General features: G+C 50.6%; 6 protein-coding genes across 6 annotated transcripts; 5 read left to right on the top strand and 1 right to left on the bottom strand.

Annotated features, from left to right (window-relative positions):
- Positions 1-462: 462 nt before the first annotated feature.
- FPRO_13009 (uncharacterized protein) lies at positions 463-2,905 on the top strand (the record flags this gene model as incomplete). The annotated part of the gene is made up of 6 exons (XM_031223588.1): positions 463-625; positions 683-763; positions 869-1,076; positions 1,348-2,066; positions 2,138-2,303; positions 2,353-2,905. 6 exons carry the CDS (start codon positions 463-465, stop codon positions 2,903-2,905), a joined length of 1,890 nt encoding a protein of 629 aa, XP_031088932.1.
- Positions 2,906-4,676: 1,771 nt separating this feature from the next.
- On the top strand, positions 4,677-6,841 carry FPRO_13008 (uncharacterized protein; the record flags this gene model as incomplete). The annotated part of the gene is made up of 2 exons (XM_031223587.1): positions 4,677-5,345; positions 5,396-6,841. The coding sequence occupies 2 exons, from the start codon at positions 4,677-4,679 to the stop codon at positions 6,839-6,841; spliced, it is 2,115 nt and encodes a 704-aa protein (XP_031088931.1).
- A 1,286-nt stretch (positions 6,842-8,127) lies between these two features.
- FPRO_13007 (uncharacterized protein) lies at positions 8,128-11,306 on the top strand (the record flags this gene model as incomplete). Its single annotated transcript, XM_031223586.1, has 2 exons — positions 8,128-8,307; positions 8,418-11,306. The coding sequence occupies 2 exons, from the start codon at positions 8,128-8,130 to the stop codon at positions 11,304-11,306; spliced, it is 3,069 nt and encodes a 1,022-aa protein (XP_031088930.1).
- Positions 11,307-11,895: 589 nt separating this feature from the next.
- Positions 11,896-15,943, bottom strand: FPRO_13006 (uncharacterized protein; the record flags this gene model as incomplete). Its single annotated transcript, XM_031223585.1, has 4 exons — positions 11,896-13,564; positions 13,617-13,959; positions 13,986-15,730; positions 15,786-15,943. 4 exons carry the CDS (start codon positions 15,941-15,943, stop codon positions 11,896-11,898), a joined length of 3,915 nt encoding a protein of 1,304 aa, XP_031088929.1.
- Positions 15,944-16,795: 852 nt separating this feature from the next.
- Positions 16,796-17,908, top strand: FPRO_13005 (uncharacterized protein; the record flags this gene model as incomplete). Its single annotated transcript, XM_031223584.1, has 1 exon — positions 16,796-17,908. One exon carries the CDS (start codon positions 16,796-16,798, stop codon positions 17,906-17,908), a length of 1,113 nt encoding a protein of 370 aa, XP_031088928.1.
- Positions 17,909-22,477: 4,569 nt separating this feature from the next.
- On the top strand, positions 22,478-23,042 carry FPRO_13004 (uncharacterized protein; the record flags this gene model as incomplete). Its single annotated transcript, XM_031223583.1, has 3 exons — positions 22,478-22,498; positions 22,554-22,708; positions 22,787-23,042. 3 exons carry the CDS (start codon positions 22,478-22,480, stop codon positions 23,040-23,042), a joined length of 432 nt encoding a protein of 143 aa, XP_031088927.1.
- Positions 23,043-23,403: the final 361 nt, after the last annotated feature.

Raw genomic sequence — 23,403 nt, 5'->3', positions numbered from 1 at the left:
AATACAGTGCCTCTGATTGATCGCCAGGCTTCAAAGCAGTGCCCAACAGCGGGCAGAGCGGCTGTTGATAGCCACCCCGGGCCATGACGGACGGGGCTAAGCTCCACTGCAGCATTTGGTATTTACGTAGTACAGGCACTGGATTTTTGAGCAAGCCCAGCCCAGAGCAGCACAACGTTAACCCGGTTTGGGGGGTTTCATTCAGCTACCAACGTCACAGCTCGTCAATTGGTATTGGCACTTCAACACCATCTTTTCCTTTCCGACCCGAATCCTTCCTACGACAGCTTAGCCATGAACTTCCGGTAACCCGACAATACCTCCCTCGAAGTCGCCGTACCTCGATTTTATCTGCACAGCGACGCTCTCCTGCAGCGCAGGGCTTTTTGCGCCTGTTGCGCCCGACGTACCTGAAATCTCGCCGGAACGAGAGATGCCACCATTGCAGTTACAACTGTCGTCATGAGCGTGACAAACATTGTGGAGGAAATTGAAGAGGGGTTTAGGGAGCCCCAGAACTCTCGCGATGCTCGTGTTGAGAAGCTCTGGGCGAGCCTCGAGCCTGATCACACAGGAGAACTTGACCTAAAGGGTCTGCGGAATGGGCTTCGAAGGATTGACCATCGTAAGCGAGAGCCCGCGCTGGCTCAAGCTTGGTAGAGATACTAATGAGAAATTACAGCCATGAAGAATGCCGACGATATGCTGAAACGTATAATGGAAGAGGTGGATCAAAACGGCGATGGCAAGATACAATACAACGGTACGCAAATCTGCCTTTGACTGGAGCTCCAACTCTCCCAGATATTGCCTCGGTACCTACGGCCACGATGTTGAAAGCTTACTTTTGGCTGTTCGCACCCTTTAGAGTTCCGAAAATTTGTCGAAAACGCAGAGCGCCAGCTTTTTGCCCTATTTCGATCAATCGATAAAGATGGGAATGGGAAATTGGACAAACTTGAGCTTCAAACAGCTTTTAAGAATGCCGGACTCACACTATCGACCCGCCGCCTTACCGAGTTCTTCGATGATATGGACCTCAACAATGACGGTTATGTCACATTTGACGAATGGCGGTCAGTACTTAATTTTCAATTCTTTCTGGGTGGTCCTGTTGTTGCATTTTTCTATTGAGAACTCCACTGGCTGTCAGTCGCATCACATCAGATGCTCAGAGCTCATGACTGACTCTCAGTCATTTTGGTGGGGATAACCCTCATAACGTCATGTGCCAAGCCCAATCGCTGCCATCGGCGATACATCTGCGACCGGTTTCTCGAAGTCAAGATGTTGCTTAAGGCGCCTCCTTGTCAATCATGGACTTTGCAGCTGATCATGAACTCTCAGAAACTTCCTACTATTTATGCCGCCCCACGACCACGACTCCCAACTTCATGCCGTACTTGACTTTTACTACTCGGTGGTTAGTGTGACTCCAGAAGGAGACACACTTGTGAGCGAGGAAACATTAGAGGGTCTAGGTACGGACGGCTTCCGCTCTCTTTTCATCACCCTTTTCGGCTCTCTTCTACGAGTCGCTTTCCCCTACGATTTCCCAAGACCTGTATCTTCTCCCGGCCGGACATCAACTTCCGTCAGTCAACCCAACACCTCAAATCCGGATGAGTCCCCGAACCAGACCGAGAACATGGCTACCGCGGCCGCAGTCTCATATCCCGACTACGATGATGCAGCTACCGAGATATCGCAGGAAATCGCCGAAACGCTTACACAACACGTCGACGATGGCACCCGTGGACCTGGACATGAACACACCACTGGAGCTTCAACAGCAGTGCACAAGAAGTTTAGACTAACACAATTTGTACCCGATCCAGGCTACTTTCTAGCAGGTGCCATCGCCGGTGGAGTGTCGCGTACGGCTACTGCGCCTCTCGATCGGCTGAAGGTCTATCTGCTTGTGAACACGTCCAGTCGTACCGAGACCGCGGGTGTAGCACTTCGACAAGGCCGTCCCCTCGCTGCTCTGAAAAATGCAGCCAAACCGTTCGGAGATGCTTTTCGAGATCTTGTTCGGTCAGGGGGTGTTCGAAGTCTTTTTGCTGGTAAGTCTGCATCATGAGGAAGTAGGGCTCATATTGGCCCTTGATGTGACAGAAAATGCTAACAAGACTAGGAAACGGCCTCAATGTCATCAAAATCATGCCTGAGACGGCCATTAAATTTGGCTCGTATGAAGCGGCAAAACGCGCGCTTGCCAACTTCGAGGGCCATGGTGATCCCAAGCATCTAAGTTCATGGTCAAAATTCGCCTCAGGTGGCTTTGCTGGCATGATAGCACAGTAAGTCCGATAGAAATCTTGACAGAAGTTAGAAACTGATAATTGGCAGGGCTTCGGTTTACCCTCTCGATACCCTCAAGTTCCGCCTACAATGTGAGACTGTCAAGGACGGTCTTCAAGGTGCGGCCTTGGTTCGCCAGACCGCTGTGAAGATGTATGCAGATGGTGGTGTGCGTGCCTGCTATCGAGGATTGACCATGGGACTTGTGGGAATGTTCCCCTACAGTGCTATTGACATGGGCACCTTTGAATTACTCAAAAAGTCTTACAAGTCGTACTATGCTCGGAAGAACAACGTCCATGAAGACGATGTCAAACCCGGAAACATCGCCACGGGGATCATCGGCGCCACGTCTGGAGCCTTTGGAGCCAGCGTTGTCTACCCCCTGAACGTGGTACGAACACGACTTCAAACCCAGGGCACAGCCATGCATCCTGCAACATACACTGGTATCTGGGACGTCACGAAGAAAACGATTCAACGAGAAGGATATCGGGGCTTATATAAGGGCCTCACACCCAACCTTCTGAAGGTTGCTCCCGCCTTGAGTATCACTTGGGTGGTGTACGAGAATTCAAAGAGAATTCTTGGATTGAGCTAGAAGTCCCAACTAGCTATGAGATAAAAGGGCCAAACACAAGAAACTGAAGGGATCATCCTCTGTTTCACAACTAACATTTACTATACACACGGACGCACGCAAATTTCACATCAATATTCTGGAAAGCGAGGATCTAGCGATTGGATGGCATCGCGTTACGATGGGGGAATATTCTGGCGTTGAAGGGATTGATATATCAGAAGAAAGTGGCCAGCAGCCATTGTCAGAAGACGAGGCGATGATACGGCTGGCACTGCATATTTCTCATTTTTGGAGGTGCTGGGAGTCAGTGGTTAGAACTGGGTGGACATTTCCTTGTTCAAGATAGAAGTGGTTACAAGAAGGTGAGGTCTCGTCATGAATCCATCAGTAGTTCCCTTGACTAGGTTTGAAACGATAATGAAAGTTACTCTGACTCGCCATCTATGAAATTGCTGAATTGCGAAAGACGACGGGCTAGCTGAGGTCGTGGAGAGCATCCGGGATCGAGCATGCCCATTTCGGACAAGGAACCGGAGTCGGAGATGTGGGGCCGGCTCCGGCGGAATAGTTCATACAGGAGGGGCCGTCCTGGGTGACTCGAGGATTCCTTGGACTGCAATACCAGCCATAAGAAGGTAATAATTATGAAGGCATGGCGGAAGCTTGTAGGGCGAAGCTCACTGCTGGAGTGAATGTGTCCTGGACTTAGACATGAAAGGAGGCCCAGAAGGAGCTGCTCATGAAGCTCATCATGGCTTTGGCAGCTTACAAAAGAAGCTTATTACCGCACTGCAGATCCGAACTCGGCTTGGACAGCTTGGCTAAGAAGTACTCGTTATCGATCAGCCCTATCACGTATGCTTGGTGCTTATTATCGATCAGCAAACGTCATTTCGCGATTTTGACTCGTTATTTTATCTTCCACAGTCACAGGTTGTCGTCAGCCGCATGTCAAGAACTCGCGGCCTTTGCTGCAGGGCTTACGCAGCATTGCGACTATGACTTGAGCTTGCACAGGAATGGCAGTTGGCAAGGGTTGAAAGAGGACTGCGGGGTTGTGAAGGTTGGGGGAACTTTTGTAAAGTGATAAGTTAGAAGAGGATCCTTGCTCTGGTGGGAGATGGAAGATAAGACGAGGGAACCAAAGAGTTTTCAAGAGAAGGTGAATTATAGGAAGAAGAAGCAAATGCAAAGAAAAGAAGCACCAGAGGTATAGATAGTATCGTTCATAGCACTGAAAATATCGTATAGCCAAGTAAGGAAGCATGGCGCATACCATCCATAGCTTATAAATTGGAAAATATGATAAATGGATAGCTTGGCCGGACTTTTTGCAGTATTACGCCGCTTCATATGCACGTTCAACGCTCGCCCCCAAAAGAGCAATAGCGTGATCGGCCAACGTCGTTACATACATGATCAGAAGCATCGCAACCAAGCAACGTAACCGAGCAGGAATATCCAGTCTAGAACCACGACCACGACCACGGCCATAGGCTGATTGCAGAAAACAAAAAGAGAGGTGCTGTAAGCAAGACCTGTTCCCCTCTTTTTTTCCTCATCCGCCCCGCAGCTCAACTTCATCCTTCTCTCATCTCGTTTGACATTCTTGACCTCAATAATCTGGTGATACACGGCGTGAGCACGCTCGGATTCCTTTTGTCAAGAGTGCCACGTACGCACCGCCTTAATCTCCTTCTTACTTGACCAAAAAAAGGGGTGCTTGACGTGCGTCTGGATCAATTGCACCGTCTTACACGCCCCACGCCCATAACGAGACAAGGACAAAATGCCTGCTCCTTACTCTGACAATCTCTATTCCGCCGACTCTGACGATGAACATGATGCCCTCTCGCCAACTGACGGTTACTTCCACGCGTCGTCTGAGTCGTCGTCATCTCGCTCTGGACAAAACGTACCTCATGTCCCAAACGTGCTTGTCGAGGACCCAACTCAGTTGAGTCGCGATGCAAAGATCCAGGAGGCAGAGAGGGAGAGGAGGTTGTTAAATACCGGCGGAGGCTCTGCTGAACACAACTTTGAAAGCACTGCCTTGTCACATGAGAATGCGAGCGGCTCAGGGAATCCCATTGCATCGACGCCACGTTCTCCTCCAAGAGCTTCTCCCCTGTTTGCTCATCCTGTTGACGCACCGCCTGCTTACTCGCCCTCACCTACAACAACTTCGCCTCCAACTACAGTGAACAACTATCAGACCTTTGCTTCTACAGCTACAATGGGCCGGCCTGAGGAGAATAGACCTCTGATTCACCATGCCCCAGAGTCCATGAGCAGCCCCTACAACTCAGCTCAACAACCATCGCGTTGGCAACAATTCAAAGACTCCGTCTCAAACTTCAACATCAGGAAGAAAGTCAAGACAGTCCTTGCTTCGCTTCTTATTTTCTCTGTCATTTTTATGATCTTCAGCAGCTTTACTATGCAGTCTAGTCACGGCGTAAGTCTCATGTTTATACAACACGATACCTGGACTAATGTTACTGCTAGTCACACTCAAACCCAGTCGAGGATAATGATCCCGTTGCACCGCCTTCTAACGACCGCGATGACTTCAACTGGAACCCTTCGCGAACTTGCCTTGAAAAGCCTCAACACTCGGCCCACTTCGCTGAGGAATTCGATGTCCAATCTGACCGCAACCTTAGCATTATACAAAGAATGGTCAAGTCCAATGACCTTGAAGGATGGAGCACCCATGTCTCTGGTGAAGTTATTCTTCGGCCTGTGGACGATTCCTCGCCTGCTAGTATTGAGCTGCAGGTTATCTCCAATCACGACAATCTCAGGGCCAAGGCCGACTTCGACAAGACAACTCAGGTCTTTGAGATCAAGGTGCCACGCAGGGTCGCCTGGAGCTCGTCTGACAAGGCTCCTTGCATTCAAATACGTATCACGGTCTCGGCTCATCGTGAGACTATCCTTGACCATCTTAATATTGAGACTCAGCAGCTTGACATCAATCTCAAAGAGGGGGTCGTTCTGGGAGTCCATAATGGGGTCAACATTCGAAGCGCCAGCGGCGATATCACTTCGCCTGGTATAAAAACGATCAAGGGCAAGGAAGTTGTTCCGTACACACTCTCATCCCGCGAAATCCGCATTTATACCGCCAGCGGCGATGTCAAAGGATGGTATCCCCTTTACGACCTCCTCGACATCTCGACGGCCTCAGGCGATATCATCACCAACGTTGGACCGAAGCCAGTAAACCCCCAGAATGTTAGGCCTGCTGAGTTTCGTGTGCGCTCTGCTTCAGGCACGATCAAAATTGATGAGCCTCTCACTAGCGCTCAGAAGGCTGCTCGCCCAGATCGCGAATTCCCACCACGCGACTACACAGTTGATATAATCACGGCATCGGGAGATATCACGGCCGATGTCGCCGCAAGCTCATCGGCGTCTTTCAAATCGCAGTCTGGTGATATGAAGCTGCAAATCTGGCCGGTTCTGGACTCGAGTTTGTTGACTATAAACGAAAAGGCGAAACCAACAATCATCACGGACACGAAGAGCGGTGATACGCATGTGACGATTCTGGAGCCCCTATGGACGAGCCTTGCTACCATCGGCGGAACAATCCCCCCCGTCAAGCCTTATGATCCGACGGACGGTAGCGATCCATACATTGTTCTCCCGGAAGGATCTGAGCTTGCTGGAATTAGCATGGCCAGACCCGTGCTTTCGGTTCTTCACTCCACACACAAGTCAGTCAGTGGCAAAATTGAGCTCTACTATCCTAACTCTTGGGAGGGCATGTTCTTTGCAAACTCCATTTCGGGTTCACAAGAATTCAAGGGCAAGGACGTGACAGTTGATGGCGGAAGAGGATCGATCCCACCACATCTGATCAGTGGGAGAAAGGGCAAGGGGTTCTCTCAGCTTGACATTAGGACGGTGTCTGGCGACCAATTCGCCCTCCTCGGAGAGGAATAAAGAGACAGAGAGAGAGAGAGACGAATAGTAATGAAATAAGGCACCCGCGAGATACACACGAATGGATAATGAATACGGCGTACCGGTGTTAATGAGATTACGAGGAAACTTATTGCTTGGACAGCACCATTCGTTAAGGATATGAACTAGGATACCATACCGTTCGTTGAACGTATTATTGACTGCAATGAAATATTTATCAAGAGCCCCCTTGTTCCAACGAAACAATACCCAAGTTTATTAACCCCAGATCCATGAAGTGGCTGACCAAGGCGTGGTAGCGGTAAAGCCGTTTCCTAGCCGACAGCCCGTCCCGCGGGATATATTAAACCAACTATGAAACGACTTGGCGTGGTTTGCGCTGATTCTTGCCATGATATCATTGTAAGATAGTGTAAACTCGACTAGATTGTTTGCATTATGCATCAACACAGTTTGCGCTGAGCTCATAAACACTTATGCGGGTAACCTATTAAGTAATTAAAATGAATGGTAGGCACTGACAGTTTTAGTGCATTATGACAGCGGTTTTTGAAGAATGTTAAGACGGCTATATCCAACCAAGCCTTATCGCTAATAAAGTCCCATGATCACAAAACTGTTGGTTCATAGGCTGGCTCCCCGTCCCCCAGAATTGGATCTCATCCATGCTCTCAGTTCCTAGGTTGCAGAATAAACGCCATGGGAAGTGGCACGTGCTTATACAGGGGTCATCTCCATCTGGATCAAGGTCAGGTAAGGTTGGGCACTGGTCTTAGGTACCTACCTAGGGAGGCATTTCAGCTGTCGAATCACCGATGTCGTGCTGTATCTAGTACCCGCTAGAGCCCGTACGGAACCTACCTTCATCCACTAACTGAGTACCTACCTCACCTACCGCCGTCCAACATCATCATTCATCCAATCCATCCACCCTCTACAAGTGCTCGACTCTCCTCCCACAATTCAACTCAATCCTCTCTCCTCGCACGTCAGCCGCACTCTCTCCAGTCCAGGTACATCGCCTGCCTCGATCTTTTTTTGCGACGTCATTTTTCTTACCACGACCCTCGATTTTGCGATCCGCTTTGCCTGCCTGCCGCTCGCTTTGATGATGCCTCTTGCCCCTCGAAGGCACCCAAAATCCGTAGATTAAGCACTGGGCTTCCACCGAGCTTAATCTCCTAACCAAGTCACCTGCTCGTCGACCGAGGCTGTCACTTCTTCTTCACTCCCTGCACCGTCATCGACAAGACGAATATATCGTCGCGACTTAGATACATATATCCGAGCATACATCGTCCGTCATGCAAGCTCCGCCATCCGGTTCCCAACGCGCCTTCGCCCATCGTCGCTCGCCTGGCGCTGAGCCAGGGCCACCACCAAATGTTCCTGTCCGATCCATCTCGCCGGCGCTCCAAGCCCGAGCCTCAAGCGCCTCCGCGAGATCTGTACAATCGACTGGGTCTCGCAGGATGAACCGTGAAGTGAGTATACCGTAATGCTCAGCGTGGACGAGAGTGTGCCCCTGCCGAGCCCGGCCCCACGTCCCATACCCAATTGCAAAGCAAGATGCTGACGCTCCATGATCTCTCAGGGTTCCGGCAGCGGTTCCAATATGCCTCTATCGCAGATCGAAAAGAGCGTCACACACCTCCTCGTCGCAACAAAACAGCTTCTCGAGACCTTGACCCAATGGTCGCGCGGACAAGCTACCGATAGCCAAGTGTCTGACGTTTACGTGCGCTTGGGTTATGAATTCAATATGGCGTGTCGCGCATTCACGGCCATCCATGTTGACACATCTGACTTAGGAAACGTGCCCGATCTACTGCGACATATTCTCGAAGCGACGTTGAGCCAAGAGGCGAGTGCCGAGAGTTTGGAGAAATATTTGCCTAGGATCCGGGACATCATTATTAATCTGTTACACGGCCTAAAGCGCAAACAACAGAAGCTCCGCCAGAAGCAAGCTCGGGACCGCGACGGCCATGCACCTCCCGACAGGGCAACCAGCGTCAGTACCGTTGGAAGCGGCAACAGCGGACTCACCAATATGTTGGAAGAAGGTCTAGAGAATGGTTTCCAGCCCGACTCGCAACCGACTGATTCCTTGCGTCAGTCGGGTGGCAGTACCAACCAGTCCCCACGCCGCTTTAATGCTCAGCGAGAATCCTCTCGAGCATCCGCCATATCAGAGCAGTCTTCCCTCTCTAGCAACACGATGCAAAGTATGCCAGTTGTTCCACCTTATCCAGAGGGCGAAAGTAATATCCCTACTGGACCTCCAGCACCACCTGGACCACCTGGAGGAGAGCTAAATATCGATTCGTTCCCGCCGCCTCCACCGCCTCCGCCAGACAATACCTCGAGTGCTCTGGCTGCTCTGCAGAAGGGTGGAGATCTGGAAAGACGAGCTTCACGCAGATATTCTCAATATCAAATATCCAAGCATCTGGGAGGTGCTAATGGTGTGCCGATTCTTCCGCCGCAGAATTCACCTGTGCCAAACCGAGGAAGAAAGGAAGTCCGAGAATCACTGCGAGCAGTTCAAGGTCGACAGTCTATACGCCACAACCGTAATACTTCCAGCCAGTCTCTGCGTACTACGGCTCCTGCCGAAGATTCTCCCGTCAGGATACCAGACAGCGTTTCTGAGGAATCATCATTAGCAGAGTTACCCGCAAAGACAGATCCTCCCACGGTGCAGACACCCGATGAAGCATATGCTGCCAGCGCAACACTCAGTGGCCCCCCCACTGATCCTATGTTCTTCAGCGATGATGCGCCAGAGACGCCGAAAGTCGAGAAGCCAAAGGCCGAGCCCGAAGGTGCTTCCACACCACAGCAAAAGCCTGCTGAGACCTCATACTTCCAAGATTCGCCCCCTCCGACTCCCACGAAGGATCTGACCTTGTTCCTCCAGTACAAGTCCAAGGTAAAGAAGTTTGTTCTACCGGAGGGACGCGCCGAGCTTACCATTGGACGGCTTCAACTCGCATTTATCGAGAAATTTTCTTGGAATACACAACACAACGGCGCAGATCTCCCTGAAATCTATATCCAAGATCCGGTTTCTGGTGTACGACACGAATTGGAAGATCTCGCAGATGTCAAAGACCGAACAGTTCTGGTGCTCAATGTCGAGGCTCTAGACGAAGTCAAGAAACATATCGACGATGGGATTGCATCCTTAACCGAAATTGTTCGGGATGTCAAGCAGACAGTAACGGATCAAGGAGCTGCACTTCAACGAGTTTCAGACCGACAACAAGAGGCTGCCAACGAAATGGCTCGACTGGCGCTGTCACCTCCATCAACTTCTCACTCTTCTGACGGAACAAAGACACAGTTTAGCTCTGGAAGGAAGTTGGATAGTAGCCATCTGGGAGAACTGAAGACCTTGCGACGAGATCTGGCCATTATGCGACAGACTTACTCCAATTTCCAAGCAGACATCCAAGACTCAATGGCTACCATTCGCGCAAAAGCGGCCAACGTCAAGGTTGCCACAGCCAAAGCTGCGATTCCCGACATTGAAGGCGACGCTGGTTACTCATATGTTACCAGTGGACGTAAACAACTCAACAGCGACTCTGATCGGTTGGTTGGTAAGGTGGACGACCTCCAGGACCTTATTGAAGATCTGCGTAAGGATGTGGTGCACCGCGGTGTGCGACCACTGCCACGACAATTGGATTCTGTTGGAAAGGATATCGCAACATTGACCAAGGAACTGAAGAGAATGGAAGAGTACATGACACAGGAGAAACCTATTTGGACCAAGATTTGGGAGAAGGAGTTAGAGGACGTGTGCCAAGGGCGGGACGAGCTTCGCCTTATGGAGGATCTTTTGGTAGATCTGCGAGACGATCTGGAGAAGGCCTCAGAAACGTTCACTCTTGTTGAGCAGGCTACCAAGGAGCAGATGAAGGACAACGGCACTGGTGCAAGTGCCGGAAGTGCCCGCCAGTTCTCCAAGGGCCTTATCAACCTCGGCAACAGTGCCGATCAAAGCGCGGCAAAGGAAGGCGTTCTTGGCGAAGTGAGAGCTTTACAACCTAACCACGAAGATCGACTGGAAGCTATCGAGCGTGCGGAGAAGCTACGGCAAAAGGAGCTAGCAACGCGACAAGTCAACCCACTGCACCGAGAAATCACTAATTTCGTTGCGGACGGCAAGCTGAAGAAGTCAGGCGGGTTTGAGGAGGTCGAGCGCGCAAGGAAAGCCAAGGACGACCGTATTCGACGAGAGGTTTGGCAGCGTCAGAACGGCATTATTCCCGAGAACCCTATCGGCGAGGAGGGTGCGGACGCTGAAGCTGATCTGGAAGACGAAGACGCGGCATTTCTCAGGGAGCTTGAAGAAGATGAGGCCCGACAAGCCCAGGCTCAGGCAGAAGCAGAAGCTGAGGCAAACCAGCCGCCCCTACCGCCGCCAAAGGACGACGACGATAAGCAACCTGATCAGCCAAATGGCGCTTAGTCAGTCACATTGGTTATATGATCGAGTATACATATCTTAATGTGCCTGGATCGGTTTTACTACCTATGTTTATGGAGATGATGCCTGGGAAGAAGAAACGCCTTATGCGGGATTGTTTGAACGCGATATGTCAGTACGGAATATGGTTATGGACTTGGGAAGGACGGACGGACCCCCGGATATAGGAGGCAAAGGCTCTCTAAGCCAGCATTTTCTTAGCCCCTTTTTTCGATATTCTCGTACTTAGTTAGCCTTTTTACTTGGTAGTTTTTAGTCGGGATCTTGACATAGCGGAGGCGAATGGGATTTGTTTCTCTCACTTGATCAATCACATCCTCTCAGATTGAAATTCCGTAAAAGTTTTGCCTTTCGGCTAGATTTGAATCTAGGCTTGTGACATGCTAACGAAGATTGGGCTGAAATCAAAGCCCTCAACTAGATTGAGGCGCAAGAATATTTTGAACTCAGGACTACGATATCATTTTTCAAACCAATAGTGTGGACAACAGGGGCACTTGAGAGCAGGTACATATTTTACTTCTTGATTGTATTTGGTCGTTTAAACACAACTTTTGAGATAAATCTTTCATCATGATCCTAAAAGCGCAAGCTTCTTAACCCCCTTAACAATCGGAGGCTCCAACTTCTTGCCCTGTCCCATCACAAAGTCCTGCAGCACTGCTTCACCTCCTGTAGCCTGCCAGGTTGGCTCAGCGTCATTCCTTTGCTCGGCCTCTGCCCCGGGCACCTTGAACACCTCAGCTACCGCAGCAGTGCAAGCCTCAGATACCTCAGCCATGAGAGCTTCTGCAGCAAGCGCGCGCTCGGGCATGTTCCTCCGTACAAGCGCGAAGATGAGGCGCTCGGCATCTGGAGCAGCAGCACTGACACGGTCAATAAGACGACGAATACTGTTGACGAGATATTCTTCCTCGTAGACTGTTCCCTTTCGTCCACGAGCACGCTTCTTCTCCTCGCGCTTACGGTTCTTGCTTGTGGCGCGACTGACTCCCGTTCCAGCGGTTCCCACACTCCCAGCCTTGCCTGTATATCGTGTAAAGAGCGATGCACTGGTGCTAACTCGGGAAGAGGCAGCGACAGAGACATCGTCGGGGATGTCCATACCACCAGCGCGATCTCCTTCGTAGAAAGCCAGAGGGTCTTCAATGGCCTTACGGCGAAGTTCGGCAACACGAGGAACTTGAGCCTTGAGCTGGGCCTTGCAGTCAGCCAGGAATTCGGTCGTTGTACCTAGGGCATCAGCAAGACCAGTGTCGACACTGGCAGTAAGGAGGTCAGGGCGTTTGCGTTGAACAACGAGACGAATAGCATCTGCAAAGTGGTAACCCTTGCACAGGCAACGAACAGCCATGTCGATAGAGTCAAGATATTCGAGGTGGATGGTGGAAGCAGCAGAGTAGTCCTTTGCTTCCCAGAGAGCATCTGCAAGGTTGTTGGCAAGATCGGACATAGCCTCAGCCGACATGGGAGGTTGCTGCTGAGCTGCAGTGTAAAGACACTCTTGCCAACATGAAGCGCCCGCGGTTCGGTAGCAGCTCGTTGCCTTAACCCAATTCTCGAGTGACTCGTATGCAAGGCCCGCTTCTCGATAGGCTGATGTGGACTCAAGATAGGCAGCGTAAGCGGCTGTGAGTTCTCGAAGGCGAGGAGGATCGTAGCGGTATAAACGGAGCGCATCGTGGTACAGGGAGTGTTTCGTGGTATAAGCAAGGAGTTCATCAAATACATCCATTGTTTGAAGATGACCAAGGGCTTTGACTCGACGCTCAAGATGATCATCGATCTCAAAGTGACGTCTAAGCTCGGCAAGAGAGTGCAGGTTTTGAATGAAGGGGAGGTATTCGCGAGGGTCACGTTGGGACTGCTGAGCGACAAGGAGGGCAAGATCAAGGTTATAGAGCCCAAGGGCATTCTCATACAGTCGATTGACGTCGACTAAGAAGCAGATATGCTCGACTGCCTTTTCAGCAATCTTCTCATCCTCACGCATGAGCTCAGCGACTAGAAGAAGGCCGTCGTCGAGTGCAGGCGGAGACTTGCAAACGTGGGCGGTAATGGTATTTTGAAGGTTGGTAGCCTTGCGGCTCTGGAGGGCGTCGAGAAGAGCATCGCAGACCGTGTTGACCTTTGCAGTGGAACCCCGTGGTGCGGGCGACAAGTCAGAGGGAATCGTATCAGCCCCAAAACCGGTAGACCGCTTCGTATCTTGATACATGGTCTGGGTAACATCCTCAGCACTGTCTGGGTTAGTGATGGTCCTGAAAGGCTGAAACAAAAGAGCAAGCATACCGGAGAGAAGAAAGGAAGAGATCAATATGAGTGACGTCAGGGATCTGGTCGAGGAAAAGGCCAACATTGGCTAAGAATTGCTCGGGCTGATGGTCGTAGAGAATGTTCATATCTACGCGCTGAGTACGACAGTATGAGAATGCTCGAGCGTAGTTCTTCTCATCAATGAGGTTACGGATACCTGCCACGACCATGGCTCGAGGGAAGACGGTCTCCAGGTTTCCACGGGGCATCTGCAGGACAATGCTCATATTGGCGGGAATAGCTGTGACAAGTCGCGATCCACGCTCCACGCTGCGGCAACGTTCGTCGGTCTCGGGGTCATCAGCAGGAACTTCAAGATCTAAGGGGGCATTAGTAGGTAGTAACGAAAGACAAAGAGTGACTTGCCATCGACGTTGGCGGACAAGTGAACAAACTTGACCAAGTGGTTATTGGTAGTGAAGATGAGATGGCTGGGTGTAACGATGAATGAAGTACAGTTCTTTGCCAGAAGACGGGAATTGGCATAAAGATGCCCGTTCCGGGAGAGGCCAAAGGCAACAATCTCATCATCAACCTTGCTAATCTCAAACCAAGGCAGCTGTGTCAAGAATTGCATAGGCAGCATCTCATTTCCGGACTCGCTGATCTGGAATAGCTTTCCCGAGTTGTCCTGGCCATACCCAGTGAACGAATTATCGTCCTGGTGACTGGTTGTGGCGACAAGAACCTCCCGAGAGTTGACGTTTGCGACAGATATTTCACCTTCACCCGCAGCCTGTACGAATCGCTGAACAAAGCCCTTCTCCTCTTCGAAACCGAAGTAATGGAAATTATCAACCACAGCGGCAATTCTCAAAAGCACATTGTAACCAGGGCTTGCCATCTCGTCAAATAATACCTTCTTGGAGAGCTTCGGCTTGATGGATCTACCGTTCTTGACGGGCCACTCATAAACATCAATACCCTTTCGGTGAAGAACCGCAAAGGACATGTTGTCACGGCCGAATGCAACGTCTACTGCCGCCGCAGGAACCGTGATATCGAACATTGACATAGGGGGCGGTACATTGGCTGTATGGAAAGGGGTCAACTTGACTGTTTCGCCGTCAATCACCGCAACGGCACCATTGTCGTGCGGCGGATGGCACGATCCCCGTGCTGTATGGAAGATGTGCTCTGTCACAACGACAGTATTTGTTGAAGTAGCAGCAAAGCGCAAAGCCTTCTCGGGATGCCATGACAAACATGTCGAGCTAGCCTCGATAGGAATCTCTTGTTTGAGGTACCAGTGGTAGTTGCCCATAGTCCATAGCTGAGACATATCCTTGAAAATGACGGCTAGGACAGTCGAGTCTGAGTTCCACTCAAGGCGTATTCTCTCATGAGCCTCAACTGGCCCAGAAGGAGAACGAAGTGTGAACTCGCCGTGCCGTAAACCGTTCCTCTCGAAAAAGACCACATCGATCTGGTTTGACTTTCGCTGAATACCAGCCATTAGGTTTCCGGCTGGTCGCCAGCTCAGAGAACTCTCGAGACCATCAACTGGTTCACTTGCACTGTCCAGCTCTCCTTCTCGTGAGTATACTCGAATTACGCGGCGTGAGCCTTCTTGAACCGAGTTGATAGCCACATAGGCACCATCGCCTCTCCAGCTAATGGTGGTGGCACCATCCTCATGAGGACTGGGTAAACCCTCATCGACCTTTTCGGGGATAGTAGGGTCACGCATTGCCTTTGCACCTCGGCCTTGAAACTGTGTCTCCTTCTTTCCCCATCCGACGGATACATGCTTCGATGCATTGAGGTCCTCGACTGTCATGGGGATCTCAGCAACTGGGTCAAACGTTGAACCCATGAATATGACATTGTTCTCCTTTGTGACAACAATGAGGAGTTCCTCATCAGGGGACCATCGAGCAGCAGCAATACCAATATCTATAGAGCCAAAAATCTCAATGTGAGCGCCTTGTTCTGAGAAGTCGTCTTCTCGGACTGTAACAATATCGCCTCCTTCGAAGACGAGACATGTAGTTGCTGAGCCACTGAGATACTGCAAATTGACGACCTTGTCGACGACGAGGTCTGGTGATGGGTTTGGAGCCTCCCAGCTGGTCACAGTACTGACTGAGCTATATGGAGTAAGTAACTATTATGTGTGAATTATTCTATGGACGATGCACTTACATGTCTCGATCTCCGGAGATTCTCAACAGCTCAATCTCACAGCTGTCCACAGAAGGTTGGGCTACGACAAGAACCTGATCCTTCTCAGGATCCCAACACGCAGCTGTGACATTATCGCGCTGGCACTGTCCGAATCGAATGTTGCGAAGATTGCGCATCTTGACTATCTCTCGCTTCACCACCAAGGCAGGCCAAGCTCTAGTTGTCTGATGATCTTCACCAACAGCACACAGTAACTGTCGATGTAACTGAAGCGGTGCAGAATGGGCAGACTCTAGGCCTGTATGCAGCTGTCGTTCGACCTGTTCTGGTCTGGTCGGACAAGGCCGAGCGTGCAAGTGGTGATATTTTCTTGGTGTGGATGAAATGGGCAACCAGCGGCGATGGATTTGCTAGATTTGGTGTCGATGCCCGTACCCAAGGTAATCGAGATTTTTTGCGGTACCTGATCAAGCTGGTGGGCGAAGTACTGATGCGGGGTGATGGGGCGGGAAAGATACATGCTATGACTCCCAGATCATGTACTCGCCATCTCTGAAAGTTCTGATCAAGGGCCTGGGGGAAAGAGCTTTTTAGGTTGCATCACTTCTTCTCTTTTCCGTCTAGATCAGCTCTTCACAGGCAATAGCGACCAACCTAGATTTTCGTAACTATTCCGGGCCTCGGCGATTGAAGAGTTCATCGCCTTATTTTTATCTAATTTGAAGAAGGGCCACATTAATTGTTCTCTTTCTCTTATTAAACTTGCTCCCATTTCCCGTCTTTTTTGTGCCGATTTACTATTCCCAGTTTCACGCTCTATAGTAGCTCTCGCCATCACATGCCGATCGCCCGCTACCGGTTGAGGAACCATTGACTTCTCTCCGCATTTGCTCTCAACCACTACCATTCAACCACCTACGTATCGTATCGTGCTAATAAACGCTACTACTTGCTGCAGTAGCCAGCCCTTGTTTATTCAAACCACCACCAACACATTCATCTATAGTGATAGCGATACCGTCGCCATCATGGATGTTGCATACAATCAACATGCCGACCGGTCTCGTCGCAAGAATCGCTCCTCTTCCAACCTCAGCCATCTCTCCCTCGCGCCCTTGACCGCCAAACTCCCCCTCAACGACGACGAGCTCATTGCCGACGCTATCGCATCCCACCCTCACTCGCCTATCCACCCGGTTCCCTCCTATATCCAGGGAAAGTCTGCTCCTTCAACACCACGTCTTCTCGCTCGATCCCCGACAGCATCGCGCTCGAGGTCTCATACCCGAGCCCCCTCAACACCTCTCGCCAAAAGCAAATCCGCGTCTCACCTCGCGGTTGGCGCATCACGCAAGACTCATTCTGGTCGCGCAACCCCCAGACGCCACAAAGATGATATGAGCTTTAGCATGCGTAATCGCAATGATAGTGATTGGCTGCTCAGGACAGGCGCACTCATGAGCTCCGAAGCTCGCGAGTCTAAGGGCCAGGCTTGGCTTATCTCGCGTCAGAGTTCTACCAGCCTAGGGGGAATGGACCCCGACGAGGATGCTTTTGAAAGTGAACTTGCTCGTGAGCGTGAGCTTACGAGCCGCCATGCTAGTCGCCGCGGTAGCACTGCTGAGGACGCATCTCCATATGCCAGTCGCTTCCCTAGCCGCACGCACAGTCGCTCCCACAGCTTGACGCGACCTAGGAGTCTCCTCCACTCACCACTGGAATTCTCAATGACTGCCGATGGGTCCTACTTCCCCAACCAAGAGGTCAACAATGATTTACCTGGCCCTGACTTCGTCAACCTCGACGAGAAGCTCGAGGAGCTCGAACAGGACTTGTCCCAAGATGATGAAGCTACCGTGCGACGCCTCATGCGCAAGGGCCAAGCTAACACAGGGACTTGGTTCGGCAATGTCTGGTCCCTCTTCTCCGTAGAGGAAGACGATGAGGATTCAGAAGATGATAGTGACGGCACTCCTCAGGAAGGAGATTCTCAACTTGTCCGCTCCCGTAGTTGGTCCTCCCGCCATCTGGCAGGCATGTCAACAGCCCCAGAAGAGCGTATTCCACCCCCAGGAACCGACGAAGGCGGTTGGAGAGATGCAGCTTGGTTGTTGAGCGTGGCATCCAAAGTGATGTTTTAAAATGAAGCAACTAAATACAAGACGATAAACCGATTAGTCATTTATATAGGCAGTAAAGAGATTGGATAACACAAGGGTATATGGGTTAAGAGCGTAGTTGGTTGATAATATATTTGGCGTACATAGCTTCAGCCTCGCATTATAGGAGCAGGCTTCGTAACATGATCGATATTGGGGTACTTTATCCTGCTTGTTCTAGAATAATGCCCGAGCATCCACAGACTTTGAAATCTTCTGAATACGTGATGTTCTTACATAGCCACCATCCGTTGTAAGGAGAGGGCTTCCAGGCAACTTACCCGACTCGCTCGACCCTGACGCTTATCGGCAAAGCTCCGCGCCGGCCAGGGGCCAGGGCCCAAGGAGCACGGCGCGGGGTCCGTTCACCGCCCCACTCCCGTTCCGCAGCCGGGGCCAGGATCAGCATCAACTGACAAGCAAAAACGACCCGCTCAGGGTCGTCTTGGAAGCAAATGAGCGCCACGTCACTTTTGCTTCACTTTTACTACGTTGTGTAACATCTAGGGCTGCTACGTCGGACCCTCCAAGTGTGCGAGAAAGAAAAGAAGCAAAATCAATAAGACAGAGGAATATCCACCATAATCGTGCAGCCAAGCTGAGAAGAGTGAGTCAAAACCGGTTTGCGGGGTCGACGACTTATCACATCGCAGGAGGGTGCATTGCAGGCCTCGAATGAAACTTTTTCCGCGTGTGATTGATAAAAGGGTCTTACAGCTTTGAGTCAAATGCGAGATGATCACCCGTCGAGGCCTTCCAGGTGCGGTTCATGACTCTTGTGCATGATAGTCTGAGGTAAAGGGCTTAGCTGTGCTACGAACTTCCCGGGAATTGGGTCATTGGTGGTTCGACTCTGATGTCGATATGTGCAACAAGACATGCCGATTATGCCGCTCGTCGATGCCATGTGCAGCTACAGATCTGGGTCGGTCGTGCATTAGAAGCTCTTCTGTGACAGTTTGCGGTGAGGTCCAATATGGTGGGTACACAATATCAAAGTCTCAAGACATGGATGGCTTGATAAGATGCTGAGTCGTAGTGGGAGTTGTTGTGTTGTCAAGCAGCCTGCCCCTCCGTAAGGCTTTTTAAGTGGACTTGAGTCCAAGTTCAAAGTCTAAAAGACCAAGTTTTATACATCTCGTGACTTTGAGCAGCTTGATCATGCCATCTCAGAGAAGGGAATAATCAAGTAAAAGAAGCATCTGTTCAGCCGCCGGTGGTCAAACCCCGCCATCAAGCATTCAAGCGTAACCGTGCACGAGGGGCCTGGCGGAAACGTCAGTGAGGGGTGCTTAATGAGATTGATCAACGGACCCTGCAGGGCCCAATGTCAGTGGAAGCGAAAGCAACGCAAGCCACAGGTATACAGCATCACAGATGCAGTTGGTCTGCGACGGAGAAAATGCCGCACCAAAGTCTTGATTGCGGTGGCTGGTGTGAGAGACAAAGAACAGCTTCAACATCAAGGGTGCAATCAGTGTGGGGTTTCGTTTCATTGAACGGGCCCAACTTCTCGAGTCGAATTCAACCAGGTGGGCCTGCGGGCATAAGACGGCGTGCATGTCATCCTAAGCTTGTGAGTGCTGGGGAGCTTTGGTTCCCAAGACTTGGAATCTTCTGAGAGAAGCTCCCGTGCCCTACGGCCGAGATGCCGATCGTCTCCTGTCTGAGAAATACCAAGAGTTGAGAGTGTGGACCGGTGACTCGGTGAACGTTGCGTCTTGTCTCGGGACGTTGCGCCTGGGTATCTTGCAGTTTGTATCTTGCAAGTATAGCATCAAAGCAGTGAGCTCGAGAGACGAGGCATAAGCGGCGTCCTGTTGTGTTTGTCTCGGCCGAGAGGGCTTGGGTGATCCACTGCATAACACACTATCCGTACAAGTAATAGAGCCAGCAGCAAGTGGAGGAGCGCGAGAGAGTGAATTGCTTCAGCTCCGGGTGACGACTTCCCGGGTCCCGGGGACATGTCATAGCTAGCTGGGGATTTGCGTATTTAGCCATGCGCCGGGTTATGACCGGTGTGCTGGATATCATGAGACGCTGGAGCCTTGTGTACGCTGTACACTGCGCGTTATCTGTATGTCAGCATCTGGAGGAGGAGATCATGAAACAATGCCTGTCAAGAATAGAACTCCGGATACAGGCCGAAGATCATGGTGGCATTTGTACTGTACTATACTTTTGGTATCCCGGTTGGTGGTGCTTGTCTGTCTGTTGTCGTTATGGATTAGCGGACTATTTCCACGCTAGGCGGACACGGTTGAGAGTCCCGGAGAACCAGAACGAAAAAAGACGATGAGCTTCCTAAATAGTTGGAAGGGATGGTCTGTTAAGGACCTAATCAGCGGTGACATCGATCTGGTGCAGAGTCAGCGATGTTGAGGAATACTTCTGGTATTAAGCTATCGCGCGGGAGCGCACGAGCATGGTCATGGATGGCACTGACACGATTTTGGTAGACGTCAAAAAGAAAGGAAAAAAAGACCAAGGCCAACAGAAAGACACAAGAAGATGGACGATCATTTACGGCTTTTGGATTGGTGTCTCCCCCAATGGAAGCTGTGGAATCTAGGCCTTCTGCTTCTCGACGGAATGGAACCAAATGATGCAACAGATGGGTTCTGTTGGTGCATTTTGGTGTCGTCTCCCCGATTTTTTGCGCTCTTCTCTTGTCTCTTTTGGTGGACTCTTGTACAAAACAGTGAGCACCGACGTAATCGGCAGGGCCCCTTCTTCCATTCGAAGTCACCTCAAGAAAATGCCTAGGGACCTACCTACAGCAGCCACCAAAAGATCCAATTCCATTTACAAACCTTGGAACTCTCCTCTTTCTCTCTCTCTCTCCGCCCTGTCTCTCTCTTCCTCTCTACCTATCGACCTAAGCTATCTCCATTCGCATCTATTCCTTTAGGGTACGAAAAACCTCAACGGCTTCTCTCCCCTTTTTGTATATGCCCATGCCCCTCCACCCCCGAATTCTACTCCCTGGTCGTGCCTCAGACCTGTGACGCTATATCCAGCCACTGTCGTCAGTCGTACCAGAGCAGCCCGCTTCGGGATCTCCCGCAGAACAGCACCTCCAAGTCGCTGGGTCAGTCACTCACTCACACATTCACAGTCAGTCAGTCAGTCAGTCAGTGTCAAGTCGATATTTGCCCGTACGCAAGGGCACGGCTCGAGATTGGAATAGGTTGATAATCTTTTCCCTTGACAAACACCCTTATTCAGTATCTCTCTGTGTACCAAAGAATCGACTGTCCACCTACGTCCCACTTTGATTAGATCTACCCAGGTAAGGAAACCTCAAGCACATTGCATCATGGATCGCATCACATCGCATATCTCTCCTTCCTAGCAGAAGCCAAGATATGCATATTCTGTCTTTTCCGATACCCTTGAGTTCCTTCTCTCATGTTCTCTCATTCACACCCGCCTTTGCATTTCTTTACCCTCCCCAATATGGACATGAATGTCTCTGGTCTACCTGGTATTCGACCGGTCGCCTGAAAAAATGTGGTTTTTCCGCACTAAACACAACACCATCCCCCACTCATTCACTGTCCCGTCTCTGTCTCCTCGAATGGTTGGCCATAGCACATCACAGTCCAGTCGGTTTTGACGCCCTGCATCTGCTAGAGCGACTCAACCCCACCCGCGATGGCTCGTCCGAGGATAATGGCTTTGAATATGGCTACCTGAGCCCTGAGGTACCTTGCCTTACCTGACTTGACTACCTTACCTACTAAGGTATCCATGAATGAATGGGTGGATGGGATGGTTGATTTCGAATGCAAATGGACCCTCCCTCTCCATCGCTAGCCCCTCACTTATGAGTTAACTGCCCACATACCAGCACCCGACATCACACACTTGTTAACCGCCGCCTTCTACCAAGCACAAGCCATATCTCTCAGGTCCTTATTTTGACTCTACTCTTCCTTGTGTTCTTCTTTCTCGTTTCTGCCCTCTTCTTGCTCTTGCTGTTCCTCTGTCTAAAGGTGTCGATATCTAGCTCCTGTCTTGTATATCGTCATACCCCAGGATAGCTGCAGCTCCCGCGAACTCAAAAAAAAAAAAAAAGGACCCCCAACCTCAGGTACAAGCAAACCCTTGGAATAGCGCAACGGCCACCCTTCTCCAGCTACTTCTACCGCCCTGACAGAAACCAAGCGTCACTCGGGCGCCATGGCTTCGCTTGATCTGAGACCCCTTGCCAGCCACTCACATCTTGTTCCATTCCGCTCCCGCGGTATCACCTCCAACCTTCAAAATCTTTCCTCTCCTTGTTCAAGCTCAAGCCCAAGTCCCCAAGTCCAAGTGGCTCTAGCTGTTGAATCCTTGTCTTTATTTGTTTCGCGCTCGCTTGTTTGATCTCTCATGTGCCAGAGTTTCTAACCCCGAGGCTACCTAGGTTCTATCATTTCTCCTCTCCGATCATTCTTCTCCGCGGACCCACGCTACTACGACCCCGGAGCTTCTCAGCACTGTCTCGATTCACCACACCTACCTAATACGTTTGTCCAAGGAATATAAACGAACACTACAGCCGAAATGTCGCCAACCGAGGAGAAGGTGGGCTTGATCCTGACTGCGAGTCGAGTACAATCGCTAACAACCCCAACCCCAGAGTGACGATGTCGATTTCGGTGACAACATCGATATGATCACTTTCGAGCAGATCCTTGAAATGGATGAGCCAGGCGATTGTGAATTCAGCTCTTCTATTGTATTTGGCTTCTTCGAGCAAGCAGAAGAGACTTTTGACCAGATAAAGGAGGCATTGTGAGTTGAGAACATAAAACGCTGCATGCATGGTTGGGAATACTGGCTAATTTCTGACCTTGTTTCGACATCACTTAGGGAAGAGGAAGATCTTGATAAGCTCTCGTCTCTTGGACATTTCCTCAAGGGCTCATCAGCGACTCTGGGACTCATCAAAATCAGGGATGGCTGCGAAAAGATCCAGCGTTATGGCAAACACGAAAAGCTCGACGGCTCCCCTGAAGATGACTCGGAGGTTTGTCTAAAGCACATCAAAGACGCTTTCGAAGCTGTTAAAACGGATTACGCCGAGGTCGAGAAACTTTTGAGGCAGTACTATGATTCAAGGGAATAACGCATTTATTCCCATCATCATAAAGCCTACGAGGTGTCGCGTTCACGATCAAATGGAGGCAGTCTTTTGCAGTCGCGACTTGCCACTTGGCTCTCGTCACGGAACCTCAATAGGAGCATTTTCGGTTCAACAAATACTTGTTGTGTTGGGTACATTCAGAAAAGGAAATGGCCGGATTCATCGAAGCAGATACCCCAGGCCTTGAAATGGCTTGAGGCTTAGAGGACGGCCCGTCAGGTCAATGTCAAACATGTTGGAGGCGTTACGAGGTAGTGCGGAATGGCATCGAGTGTCTTTCCACCCCTCTTTGAATTGAACAGCCTTTTTGACACGAATTGTTGAGAGCAGAAGCAGACTTTGT

Source organism: Fusarium proliferatum, assembly GCF_900067095.1.
Source record: "Fusarium proliferatum ET1 genome assembly, contig: FPRO_scaffold013, whole genome shotgun sequence".
In the NCBI taxonomy this organism is placed as follows: Eukaryota; Fungi; Ascomycota; class Sordariomycetes; order Hypocreales; family Nectriaceae; genus Fusarium; species Fusarium proliferatum.
Note: the sequence above shows the minus strand (reverse complement) of the source record. Positions and strands in the feature narration are given on the sequence as shown.